This window comes from Lampris incognitus, chromosome 18 (genome assembly GCF_029633865.1).
Source record: "Lampris incognitus isolate fLamInc1 chromosome 18, fLamInc1.hap2, whole genome shotgun sequence".
Classification (NCBI taxonomy): domain Eukaryota; kingdom Metazoa; phylum Chordata; class Actinopteri; order Lampriformes; family Lampridae; genus Lampris; species Lampris incognitus.
The window spans coordinates 39826164-39838414 of NC_079228.1; the positions used below are offsets into that span (position 1 = coordinate 39826164).

General features: G+C 44.0%; 1 protein-coding gene across 1 annotated transcript in view; it reads right to left on the reverse strand.

The window, feature by feature from the left end:
- Positions 1–11416, reverse strand: part of LOC130128460 (glutamate receptor ionotropic, NMDA 2D-like) — a 180643-nt gene extending 169227 nt beyond the window's left edge. Inside the window, exons 1-2 of the mRNA XM_056298067.1 lie at positions 11408–11416; positions 10843–10980 (exon numbers count right to left, since the gene is read on the reverse strand). Coding sequence (XP_056154042.1) covers positions 10843–10980; positions 11408–11416 — 147 coding nt within the window. The remainder of the gene's footprint in view (positions 1–10842; positions 10981–11407) is intronic.
- Between the last annotated feature and the right edge of the window lie 835 nt (positions 11417–12251).

Sequence of the window (12251 nt, forward strand, 5' to 3'; positions counted from 1 at the left end):
AAGCATGGTGGTGGCAGCGTCCCGCTGCAGGGATATTTTTCAGCGGCAGGAACTGGGAGACTAGTCAGGATTGAGTGAAAGATGAATGGAGCAAAGTACAGAGAGATCCTTGATGAAAACCTGCTCCAGAGCGCTCAGGACCTCAGACTGGGTGAAGGTTTACCTTTCAACATGACAATGACCCTAAGCAAACAACCAAGACAACGTAGGAGTGGCTTCGGGACAAGTCTGTGAATGTCCCCGAGTGGCCCAGCCAGAGCCCAAACTTGAACCCCATTGAACATCTCTGGAAAGACCTGAAAATAGCTGTGCAGCGACGCTCCCCATCTAACCTTACAGAGCTCGAGAGGATCTGCAGAGAAGAATGGGAGCAATACCCCAAATATAGATGTGCCAAGCTTGTAGCTTCATACCCAAGAAGACTTGAGGCTGTAATCGCTGCCAAGGGTGCCTCAACCAAGTACTGAGTAAAGTGTGTCAGTTTTTTATTTTTAATAAATTAGCAAAAATTTCTACAAAACCTTTTTCGCTTTGTCATTATGGGGTATTGTATGTGGATTGATGAGAAAAAAAGGAATTTAATCCATTTTGGAATAAGGCTGTAACATAACAAAATGTGGGGAAAGTGAAGGGGTGTGAATACTTTCCGGATGCACTGTGTGTGTGTATATGTATATATATGTATATATGTATATATATATATATATATATATATATATATATATATATATATATATAGTATATATCATTCACACAGATATAGTGTATATAGAGACAAGTCTACACCACTAGCATAAGTGTTGAAGAGACTGTTTGAAGAGAAAAGAAAGTGGAAAAAAGAGAAAGGTAGAGTATAATCCTTAGCGTGGGAAGGGGGGCCGCAGCGCCCAATAGTGGTGGGCGCAGCCCCCCAATAGTGGCAGGTGGCTGTGTAACATCTTGGACCCAACAGTATGCCTAACTTTACCTAACGTACAAATGCAAAAAAATAAAACATACATTTATTTTAAACAGTGGGCGGGGCTGTGTGGAATGTACATGCTTAATGATAAAGTGAGTAAACACTCCATTCCAATTCTGCTACACACACACACCTTACAAAAAAAACAATGACATCATACTTTAGCGACCGGGGGTAGCGGTCGCTCTGACTGTCAGTTCTGCGCTGGGGGAGCACAATGGCTGATAGGACTGTTAATGTTAGATTTGAAATGAATGACTGCTGGGATAGGCTCCAGCATCCCCGCGACACTGAGAGTAGGACAAGCGGTCCAGATAACGGATGGATGGATGATGTGGTGTTCATGTTGTGGTTATGTCGTTCGACACAGTGAACCACCAGATCCTCCTCTCTACCCTTGAGGGGCTGGGTGTCACAGGCTCTGCACTCTCAATGTTTGCAACCTACCTGACGGTTGCTCCTACCAGGTGACATGGAGGGGATCTGTGTCGGAGCCTCGCAGACTGACTACAGGCATTCCACAGGGTTTGGTTCTGGGTTCTCTCCCTTTCTCCTTGTACACAACATCCCTGGGTTCTGTTATTCGCTCGCATGACTTGTCTTACCATTGTTATGCCGTTTCCTCCCTCTGACACACAAGTAGAGACACGCATTACTGTGTGCTTGACTGACATCTCGGAGATGATGGCGACACACCACCTGAAGCTCAATCTGGACAAGACAGAGCTGATGTTTCTCCCGGGGAAAGGTCGCCCGCACCAAGACCTGGCCAACACCATTGCCAACACCGTGGTGATGCCAACTCGGACTGCGAGGAATCTGGGTGTGATCCTGGTTGACCAACTGTCGTTTGCTGAAAACGTTGCATCGGTTGCTCGCTCCTGCAGATTTCTCCTCTATAACATCAAGAGGATTTGCCCATTCCTCACTGACGCGACGGCACAGGTGCTCATCCAGGCTCTGGTCATCTCCCGGCTGGACTACGGCAGCTCCCTCCTTGCTGGCGCCCCGGCATCGGCCATCAGACCTCTGGAGCTTGTTCAGAAAGCTGCAGCTCGTCTGGTGTTCAACCACCCTAAGTTCTCTCACACAACTCCCCTTCTCATGTCCCTACACTGGCTCCCAGTAGCTGCTCACATCCAGTTTTAGACTCTGGTGCCAGCCTACAGGGCAGTGAAAGGGACAGCTCCTTCCTATCTCAGGGCCATGGTCAAGCCCTACACCACCGCCCGACCACTTCACTCTGCTGCCTCGGGACGCCTGGTTGCCCCATCGCTCAGAGGCCCTTGTTGCCAATCGACCCGGTCACGGCTCTTTTCTGTCCTGGCCTCAGTGGTGGAATGAACTCCCCACTGATATCAGGAAAGCGGAGTCGCTGCCCATCTTTCGGCGCAGGTTGAAAACTCACCTCTTTAAGAACTACTACCCTGTTAGTTGTTCTTAGCACTTATTGTATTCACTCATTTAAAAAAAAACCTCTTTCTTGCACTTTTACTTTAGCACTGGTTTTGCTCTTTGATGCTTGTTTAGATGTACTTATGACCTCTGATGATTAGTAGTTCTCCTGATTTCCTACGGTAAATGATGCACTTATTGTAAGTCGCTTTGGATAAAAGCGTCGGCTAAATCAGCGTTTCTCAAACCTCTCCTGGCGGACCACTTGTCCTGCATGTTTTAGATCTCTCCCTGCTCCAACACAGCTGATTCAAATGATCAACTCGTTATGAGCTCCCGAAGCTGCCTAATAACAAAACTGATCATTTAAATCAGCTGTGTTGGAGCAGGGAGAGATCTAAAACATGCAGGACAAGTGGTCCGCCAGGAGAGGTTTGAGAAACGCTGGGCTAAATGACTGTAATGTAATGTAATGTAATGTAATGTTATATAATGTAATATGGTTATTCTTGTGTTGTTTTGGGGTTCGACTCAGACTAAGTAGGGGACCGTTTACTGACTGACTGACTGTAGGACTATGACTGGGACTGATAGCGGCACTTTGGACATTGGTGGGGGAGGAGAGAGAGAGAGAGAGAGAGAGAGAGAGAGAGAGAGAGAGAGAGAGAGAGACCCGTTACATTGTTGTCAGTTCTAGTCCGTTCTAGCCAGTGTAAATAAAAGAGCACTCCTGGGGTCGTGCGGTGTATGGGGCACTTCTGGGGTCATGCGGTGTATGGGGCACTTTCAGGGTCGTGCAGTGTATGGGGCACTTTCAGGGTTGTGCGGTGTATGGGGCACGGGAGTTGTGATTAAAAAGATATCTCCACCTTTCGACTCATTCTTCCACACCAGCTCGCCACAACACTTTTTGTTTTAGTTGGCAGCCCGTCTACCGCGTCGCCGCGCGCCTGAGTATAATGTGTTTTTGTACAGGTGTGTAGCGAGAGAGGGATCACATCTCTGAACATGGTTGGTTGTAGCAGGTGAAATGGCGTTTGACAGACCCAAGCGAGAGAGAGAGCGACAACGAGAGAAGTGTGTGTGTGTGTGTGTGTGTGTGTGTGTGTGTGTGTGTGTGTGTGTGTGTGAAAGGCCCTGATTGCCTTAGCTGAGGGTTCCTCAGACAAATTATTCCATCTGTCAAAAAAATAAACCAAACGTCCTGTGATTCTGAATGAGGCTTTCAGTGTCAAAAAGGAAACAATGATAGCCTCTGTCTCCATTCACATTTAATCTGGAAAGACGAGGAAATCCACACAATACCCGAGAAGTGGAACTCATTTCCCTTTGGCCGTTTTAAGTCCCCCCCCCCCATTTCCTTTTTTTTTTTTTTTGCTAAAACTAGAAAAAAATTAAGGATGGAGGGAGAAAACCTTACATGTTGAGAGCTGGGACGGACATGAGCTGAAATGTTGTAAAGACTTTCCAGGAACTGACTAACTAACTAACTCTCTCTCTCTCTCTCTCTCACCTGAAGGTTTCTTGGTATTACAGTACCAATAGACTTTTTTGACATCATCAGTGTTGGATGTAAATAAAACTGTGTTCTAATTGAACATCTATTATCATGAGGTCTTAAATTATTCAAACTATCAAGAATTCCTTTAAGTTTATACTGCCTAACTGACTGAGTGATAGAAGTGCAGGGACAAATAAGGAGTTCTGGGGCGTGTCTCACTGCCTTATCGATTTTAAAGAGTTTGCCTTTTAAAAAGAGATGGGCCAAATATCAAACCTGGGCTAAAGACAGAGCTTGACATATCGTCACTGTCGGGCAAAAAATTCTGCAGATCTGGCGACTTTCTTGTTATCAAGTTCACTTTGCCATATACATATAAAAAGTACCGTGTACCTTCCAATGCAATGAAATGCATGTGCCTGGGCTCTCTCGGCCCTTAAAATATATATACAAAAACAAAAAATAATAACAAAAACGTTAAATAAAAAATCAGAAATCCCACAAAATAATAAATCAATAAAAGTTGTGTAAGCCACCCACTGTTCATTATTCTGACGGCCTGGGGGTAAAAACTGTCTGGGGCAGCTGGTCTGAGCTCTGATGCTCTGTTAGCATTGTCCTGAGGGAAGCAGGAGAACAGACCATGTTCTGGTGGATGGTGTCCTCCATGATACTTTAGGCCTTACTTCTGCAGCGGTGGGGTACATGTCCTGAAGCTGTGGCAGTGCTGCTCCTATGATGTCTGAAGCCGTTTGTACTCTCCATCTCAGTTGTTTGTGGTCCTGTTCAGTCAGGTTGCCAAACCACACCAGTATGCTTCCAGCAAGGATGCTCTCTATGGTAGTTTGGTAGAAACTGACCAGGGTTTCTGTGGACATCCTGAATTTTTTAAGACATCTCAGAAACTATAGTCTCTGTTACGCCTTCTTAATGATACGACTGGTGTTTAGAGACCGGGAGAGGGAGTCAGATCTGAATGCCTAAAAATCTGAAGTTCTTCACAATTTCAACAGGGACACCGGTGATGTAAACTGGTGTCTGAAATGTTTTGGGCTTCCTAAAATCAACAGTTTTCTCCTTTGTTTTCTCAACATTTAGGGAGAGGTTGTTAGCTTGACACCATATGGATAGGTCCCTCACCTCCCTCCTACAGGCATCTTCATTGTTGTCATTTATCAGTCCAATTACTGTGGTGTCATCTGCGAATGTCACTATGCTGTTATGATGTCTGGCAACACAGTCGTGTGTGGACAGACTGCAGAGTAAGGGACTAAGACAACAACCCTGCGGTGCTCCTGTGTTGAGAACTATGGTAGATGAGCAGCTGGTACCTGCCCTCACTGTGTGAGGTCCTCCTGTCAGAAAGTCATGATGAAATTACAAAGACCAAATTCTCCTTTAACACCAGTTTAGATGGTACAATGGTATTAAATGCAGCGTTATAGTCAATAAACAACATTCTGACATAGGTTTTTTTTTTCCTTCAAGGTGTTTTATCACTAGAACGACCAGGACTTCGCTCCTACCTAAAATGACCATGGGCGGTCAACATGACCGCCGGGTTTTAAACTCTATATTGTGTCAAGATAAATACCCAATTGAGATGTTAATGCATTGGATATGTTAGTATGTCTGTTAGGAAATGATTGACACCAAAATGAACATTTTGACAACTATAATACTATTTTTAAACTATTTAAACTTCAGAGAGACATGGTCGAACTTGAATAACAAAATTGAAAAAGTGAAAATACTACCTGAAAAACAAAACGGAAAACACATATTGCTAATCTAACAAACGTAACAAGGCCTATAACACTTGAAATGTAAAAAGAACTGAAAATAAACATTTAAACAGTCCCAAACAACGACCATGGACTAGAATGCACACTACATCATAGTATGCAGAGCTAATGATACAGCATCTTCCACCCATCTATCTGACCGTTAAGCAAACTGTAGCGGATCAAGGTGGGCAGGGATGTTGAGATCTACGTATGTACTTTATTACATAAAGTGAATGCATATTTCTACGCTGTTTAAATGCGTCAATGTTCCTAGACAAAAGACAAGAGTTTACAAAGCCTGTGAGGATGTAATGGCTGATTGCAAAGGGGTGAAATAGTAATGATTTTTATTACTTATGGTAAAATTATTTCTTTTGCAGATATGTGTTTTTTGCCCAAAAGCACTGATATGTTCTAACTCAGAGAATGTGACGGCACCATATCCAAAAGAAAAGAGGACAATCTGTCTTCTCGATGCTCTCTCGGAGGTCTGCTTTTCCTCAGAAGTTATTCTCGGTGGATTTCCTCATCTGAACTGAATGGACTAATAAGAATATGTAGAGAGTGTATTTACCGTCATTTTAATCTACCTGCTTCTCACTGTGTGGATGTAAAGCTTCCGAGACTGTAACAGTGATTTTGAGCGAGCCACATAAACTAGAACTGAACTTGTGGGACTGAAATAGGGTGAAGCACGAAAACCTTAACCGGTAAGTGAGCGCTCGTTTTTAGTCTGTCTCTGTCTCCTGATGTGTGTAAAGGATATAAAGGGGTGTAGATGTAGAAGACAGTGATGGTGTTCTAATGGTCTGATACACTGGCATATGTCACCTACATCACATGGTGTCACTGTCTTTGATGCCCCAATATGATGTAGGGCAATCAGAGGTTGATGGTAATGTGGATGTAAGAAATAGCAGATTTTTCCCTGAAAGCGGTCGTGTCTTGATGTGTCTCGTTTTTATGTTGAATTTGAAGGAAAGAAAAAAAAAAGCCACTTTATTTCATGACTTCACAGGTTACACATTTAACCCATCCTATTGTATAGGAGCAGCGGACAGCTGGAGCGCCCGGAGACCAACTCCAGTTCTTCTTTCCATGTCTTTTTGATGGTGGGAGGAAACTGGAGCACCCGGAAGAGACCCACGCAGACACGGGGAGAACATGCAAACTCCACACAGAAAGGACATGGGATGGCCTGGGGTTCAAACCCAGCACCTTCTTGCTGTGAGGCAGTGCTAAACACTGGACCACCGTGCCGCCCTTATCATAAGGATGATTAGTTCTACCATCCTAGACCCTACTTCCTTTCAATCAGCAGCCCATCATTCAGCAGCCTCTGCGGATATTTTCTAGTCATTTTATGCTTCAAGAAGGCCCAAATACTGCAAAAGCACTTTAAATAGACTTTCCCATTCAACTTGGGAGCCAGGTCATTAAATCACACTGTGCTGGAGCTCTTCAACATGTCAGCTTTGAAAAGAATTGACCACTGTGACTGATTTGAATCCCAAGAGTCCGGTTCAGAGAAGACTTGTTGACACAAGGTTGACTGACTCTTGCGATGTTGCAGGACATCCTAGAGGCAATTAAGCCCCAAATCCAAGCACTCATGTTCTGCAAGCTTATTTTGTCTTATGAGTCAAATGTTAAACTAAACTCACCAGAAAACTAACAGCTCCTATTGACATGCAGTGGCAAGAGAACAATGAGTTGACTCTGAAAGAACAGGCCTCAGAAACCTCCGTCCCGCCAGCAAACAATGGTTTCAGTTCAGTTTGGTTTCATGTTTGGTTTTTAAAACAGGGCCCAATATACTATCACGATAAATAAATTAAATAAAAAACATCTTTTATGACCAAAGGCACACTGAACGACTGTACTGTAAGACTTTCTATTTTCTGTCATTGCTATGTCCAAACTAAAACCTGAGCTAAAAACATACATTTTAATAATTGTGTTATTCTGTTAACATTTAACACTTTGACATTTTCATTGCTGGTAAGTTCACGTGGGGTCCCCCCCTCATTCTAAAATTGTTATGGCCCTGTGATGGCCTGGCGGTCTGTCCAGGGCGTCTCCCCGCCTGCCACCCAATGACTGCTGGGATAGGCTCCAGCATCCCCGCGACCCTGACAGCAGGATAAGCGGTTTGGATAATGGATGGATGAATAATATTGTTATGGTTAATGTCTTACCCCCCATCTTCACACTGATCTCCAACAGACCTCTGGAGCTGTGTGAAGTCCCCTCCTGCTTCAAAAGCTCCACTATCATCCTGGCACCCAAGAATACATAATACACTTTATTTGTCATTTGTATATACATACCATGAAATTCACTCTCTGCGTTTAACCCATCCTAGCTGTGTAGCTAGGAGCAGTGGGCAGCCGCCGTGCAGCGCCTGGGGAATGGTTTACCCTTTCCGGGTACTGACAGTTGGGTAGACTGTGCCCGGGGATTTGAGTTCAGAGTTACCTTCTCCTTGCCTTTGCCTAAACAGGCATCAACCCACAAGGCAGCAGGTGGATTTGAAATCAGAGTTCCCTTCTCGTATCCAATGTGTTGGCTGGACTGGGCACCATGGGAAATACCATACAGGCATGCATGAGGACCAGATCTATCAGTAGGGACGTCATCCTTAGCCAGGGACATCATCCTTGCTGCTACCCCTCTACAGCCCGCAGTTGCAGTTTAGCATCTTACCCAGGACAAATAAATCTACTAAGAAACCCTGTATCTCAGCATTAAATGACTTCAGGCCCATCACTCTGACATCTGTGGTCATGAAATCCTTTGAGAGACTGGTGTTGGCCCACCTGAAGGATATCACAGGTCCCCTGCTGGATCCCATGCAGTTTGCCTCCCAGGCAAACAGGTCAGTGGATGACGCAGTCAACGTGGGCCTGCACTACATCTTGCAACACCTTGACCACACCTAGGGCCATATGCATGCAAGGGTCCTATTTGTGGACTTCAGCTCAGCATTCAACACCATCGTCCCAGACATCCTCCACTCTAAACTCACCAAGGTCACTGTACCACCCCTCCACCTGCCAGTGGATCAAAAACTTCCAGACAGACAGGAGGAAGCAGGTGAGGCTGGGGAAAGTCATAACCAGCACCTGGACAATAAGCACTGGTGCCCCCCAGGGATATGTGCTCTCCCCTCTGCTCTTCTCCCTCTGCATAAATGACTGAATCTCAGGAGACCAGTCTGTTAAAATGCTGAAGTTTGCAGACGACAACTGTCATTGGCATCATCCAGGATGGTGACATGACAAGGAGGTTGAACAGCTGACCCTCTGGTGCAGTCATAAGAACCTGGAGCTGAATATACTCAAAACTGTAGAGATGACATTGGACTTCAGGAGGAGCTCCCCTGACACTGCCCCCCCCCCCACCACCACCATATTCAACAGCAGTGTGTCTGCTGTGGAAACCGTCAGATTTCTGGGATCCACAATCTCCCAGAACCTAAGGTGAGCATCCAATATAGACACAATCATCAAAAAGGCCAAGCAGAGGATGTTCTTTTCCCGTCAGCTCAGGGAGTTCAACCTGCCCCAGGAACTACTGATTCAATTCTACTCTGCAGTAATCCAGTCTGTTCTCTGCACATTCATCACTGTCTGATTTGGATCGGCCACCAAACAGGACAGGAACAGAGTACAACGTACAGTCAGGACTACAGAGAAAATCACTGGTGCCAAACTGTCCTCCATTCAGGACTCCATGACATTTCCAGAGTCAGGAAACGGACAGGCAACATCACTGCAAACCATCACACCCTGGTCACAACCTGTTCCAACTCCTCCCCTCTGGTAGGCGCTAGCTAAAGAGCACTGTACACCAAAACAACCAAACAAAAGAACAGTTTTTTTTCTGCAGGCTGTCACTCTGATGAACACGTAACATTGTCATAATAAATCTAAGCACACTTTAAAAACTGCATATTGTATGTATATATGTATATATGCATATTGTCATGTCCACCTACCTCATGTATATAAGTAACCGGACATATTTGTTCCAGCATCTTTGCACTCAGCAACATTGCAGTATTGCCATCCTATTTCACCTGTATATAGTCACTCCTTGTACACCTCCTGAAGAATTGTTGTGTCGGTATTCTATGTAAGAATATTGAGAGCAGAGCCACTAAAATAAGAGTCAAATCCAATATATGTGTAAACATACATGGCCAAATAAAGATGATTCTGATTCTGTTTGATCCTCCTCGAAAAAACAGACAAAAGTGGAGCAATTTTGAAAGAAACTATTCCAAACTCTGACCTTCGCTTGGACACGAAGTCCAACTTTATTGCCTGATATAAGACAGAAGCACTAGACCAAGCTTGGTCTAGTCATAAAGGCACGAACTGATGAAGCCTCTTGGATGAGAGGCGAAATGTCTTCACGGATATATAACCAAGTCCAGTTGCACTTGATTCAATTCCTTTGGACAACTGAAGAACCAACATGACGCCAAGTTCAAGGCATTTGCTAATAGCAGCGGGAAACAGCAACAACCAACTTTGCAGCAAATGCTGGAGAAGCGAGAGAAAATGTCCAGAGACAACCCGCGGGCAGTGAACATAACAGCTGAAACATGCAGTTGAGTGTTAAAATGTCAGTAATGACAATTTGTTACACTAAAAAGTGTGGTTATATTTTAGTGAAATGTGTGGCAATGCCATGTTTAAGAAAAGTATTGAATGTTAAAATGTCAGTATGACAGTTTTGTTACACTTAAGTGTGGTTATATTATACTGAAATGTGTGGCAACGCCATGTTTAAGAAAAACTTATAGCTGAATGTTCAAATGTCACTAACAACAGTTTGTTACAATCAGAGAATGAACAATGTCTGATGAAAATAAAACACATTTTCAAAGTAATTGTAAGAATGTAATGGCCTTATTAAGTACTCATATCGGTACTCGGTATTGGCAAGTACTCAAATGTAAGTACTTGTACTTGGTCGGAAAAAAGTGGTATCGGTGCATATTAATTTAATATTATTATGATGCCAGACCAGAAGAATCAGTCAATTCCGTGGAGTGGGCGGATTCATCTGGACCCAGGTAACCAACTTGCTGCTAATCTGAAAGGTTTTGTCAACATTTTCATCCCGAGTCTCATCATTTAAAATCAAGGCTGGTGAGTGGTATCATGGCATCATCCGGTCCATTTTACCTGTGGTTCTCTTCCCAGGCTGGCTCCTCCCCCTACAGCAACCACAGGCACCCCCGTCTGAGCAGAGACGAACTCCAGCATAGGCGCCAGCGGAGCGCGGTTGGGGGGAGGGGGTCTTTCCTCCTCAAACACCAATCCCTGGAAAGAAAAACAAATGCACACAGAACTTAGACAAGAGCAAGCTTAAATGTGAAAAAAAAAGTACCTTAAGTAGACTCAAACTCATTTTCATGGATTTGAAGACCCCCGAGCAATAGCTGACTTCAACTTCTCCCACTCTATTTCTGCCCCTTTTTTTTTCTTTTCTGGTGCTCAGTGACGTTTATATCTCCGACACCCTGTGACCAGCGAGGATTGCCAATTCATATTCTCAGCAAGCGGCATACAAACAGCATGACCTGAAAATGTCGAGCAATGCATTCACAAAATTGCTTTTCACTCAGTAGTGACGGCAGCTATAGCTACTGTGGACAATTTTGGGGTTAAAGGATAATTCTTTTTTTTTTTTACAAACTAGATTTTAATTTCCCATCACACACATCAATTATGATGTAATTTTACTCACCGGCTTCATTTTGTAAATTTTGGACATGGTACTACTGCTGGACTCAGCCTTACAACGTTGTCTTATGGATCAACTGAACAGGAATGTCAGACATGTTTCAACAAGTCCAATTTAACCCAATTATCTAAACCACACATTTGGAAGTCAAAGTTAAAAGTTATTATCAGAAATGTCCAGTATGATCAACGGTGGATGACATTGCTGATGTACTTCCTGGTTCACCCTGCAGGAAGTAGCAGCCTATACTTACCGTAGGTAGTAGTTACCATCCATAAACTAGCCAGCCAGCACAATAGAGAAGTCATAGATAATGGACAGTCATGGACACAGTCTGACTGAGACACTAGTGGGGTTTGTTGTCTAAAGGACACGTTTAACACTCCTGTTCACTTGTCCCATAAGACACCATTGTACAGCTGAGTCCAGCAGTGATCCCCTGTCCAAAATCTACAAAATGAAGCTGGTGAGTTATAATGACATCATAACTGGTATACATCCATTCATCCATTATCCAAACCCCTTATCCTGCTCTCAGGGTCGTGGGAATGCTGGAACCTATCCCAGCAGTCACTGGACGGCAGGCGGGGAGACACCGTAGACAGGCCATCACAGGGCCATGTGGTATGGCCCTGGAAAGATTCAGAATTATCCTGTGAAGTGGCAGCATTGCCATAAAATATCTACTATTCGATATTCGGTGGCCAAGGCATTTAGAATTATATTTTTCTCATTTGTCCCTACTTCAAACTACTCTGCACACTACACACTGAGAATAAAAGCATGAATAAAGTTGATATAGCTATTGTAAAAGTGAAGTAAATGTATTGTACATTAAGACAATGTG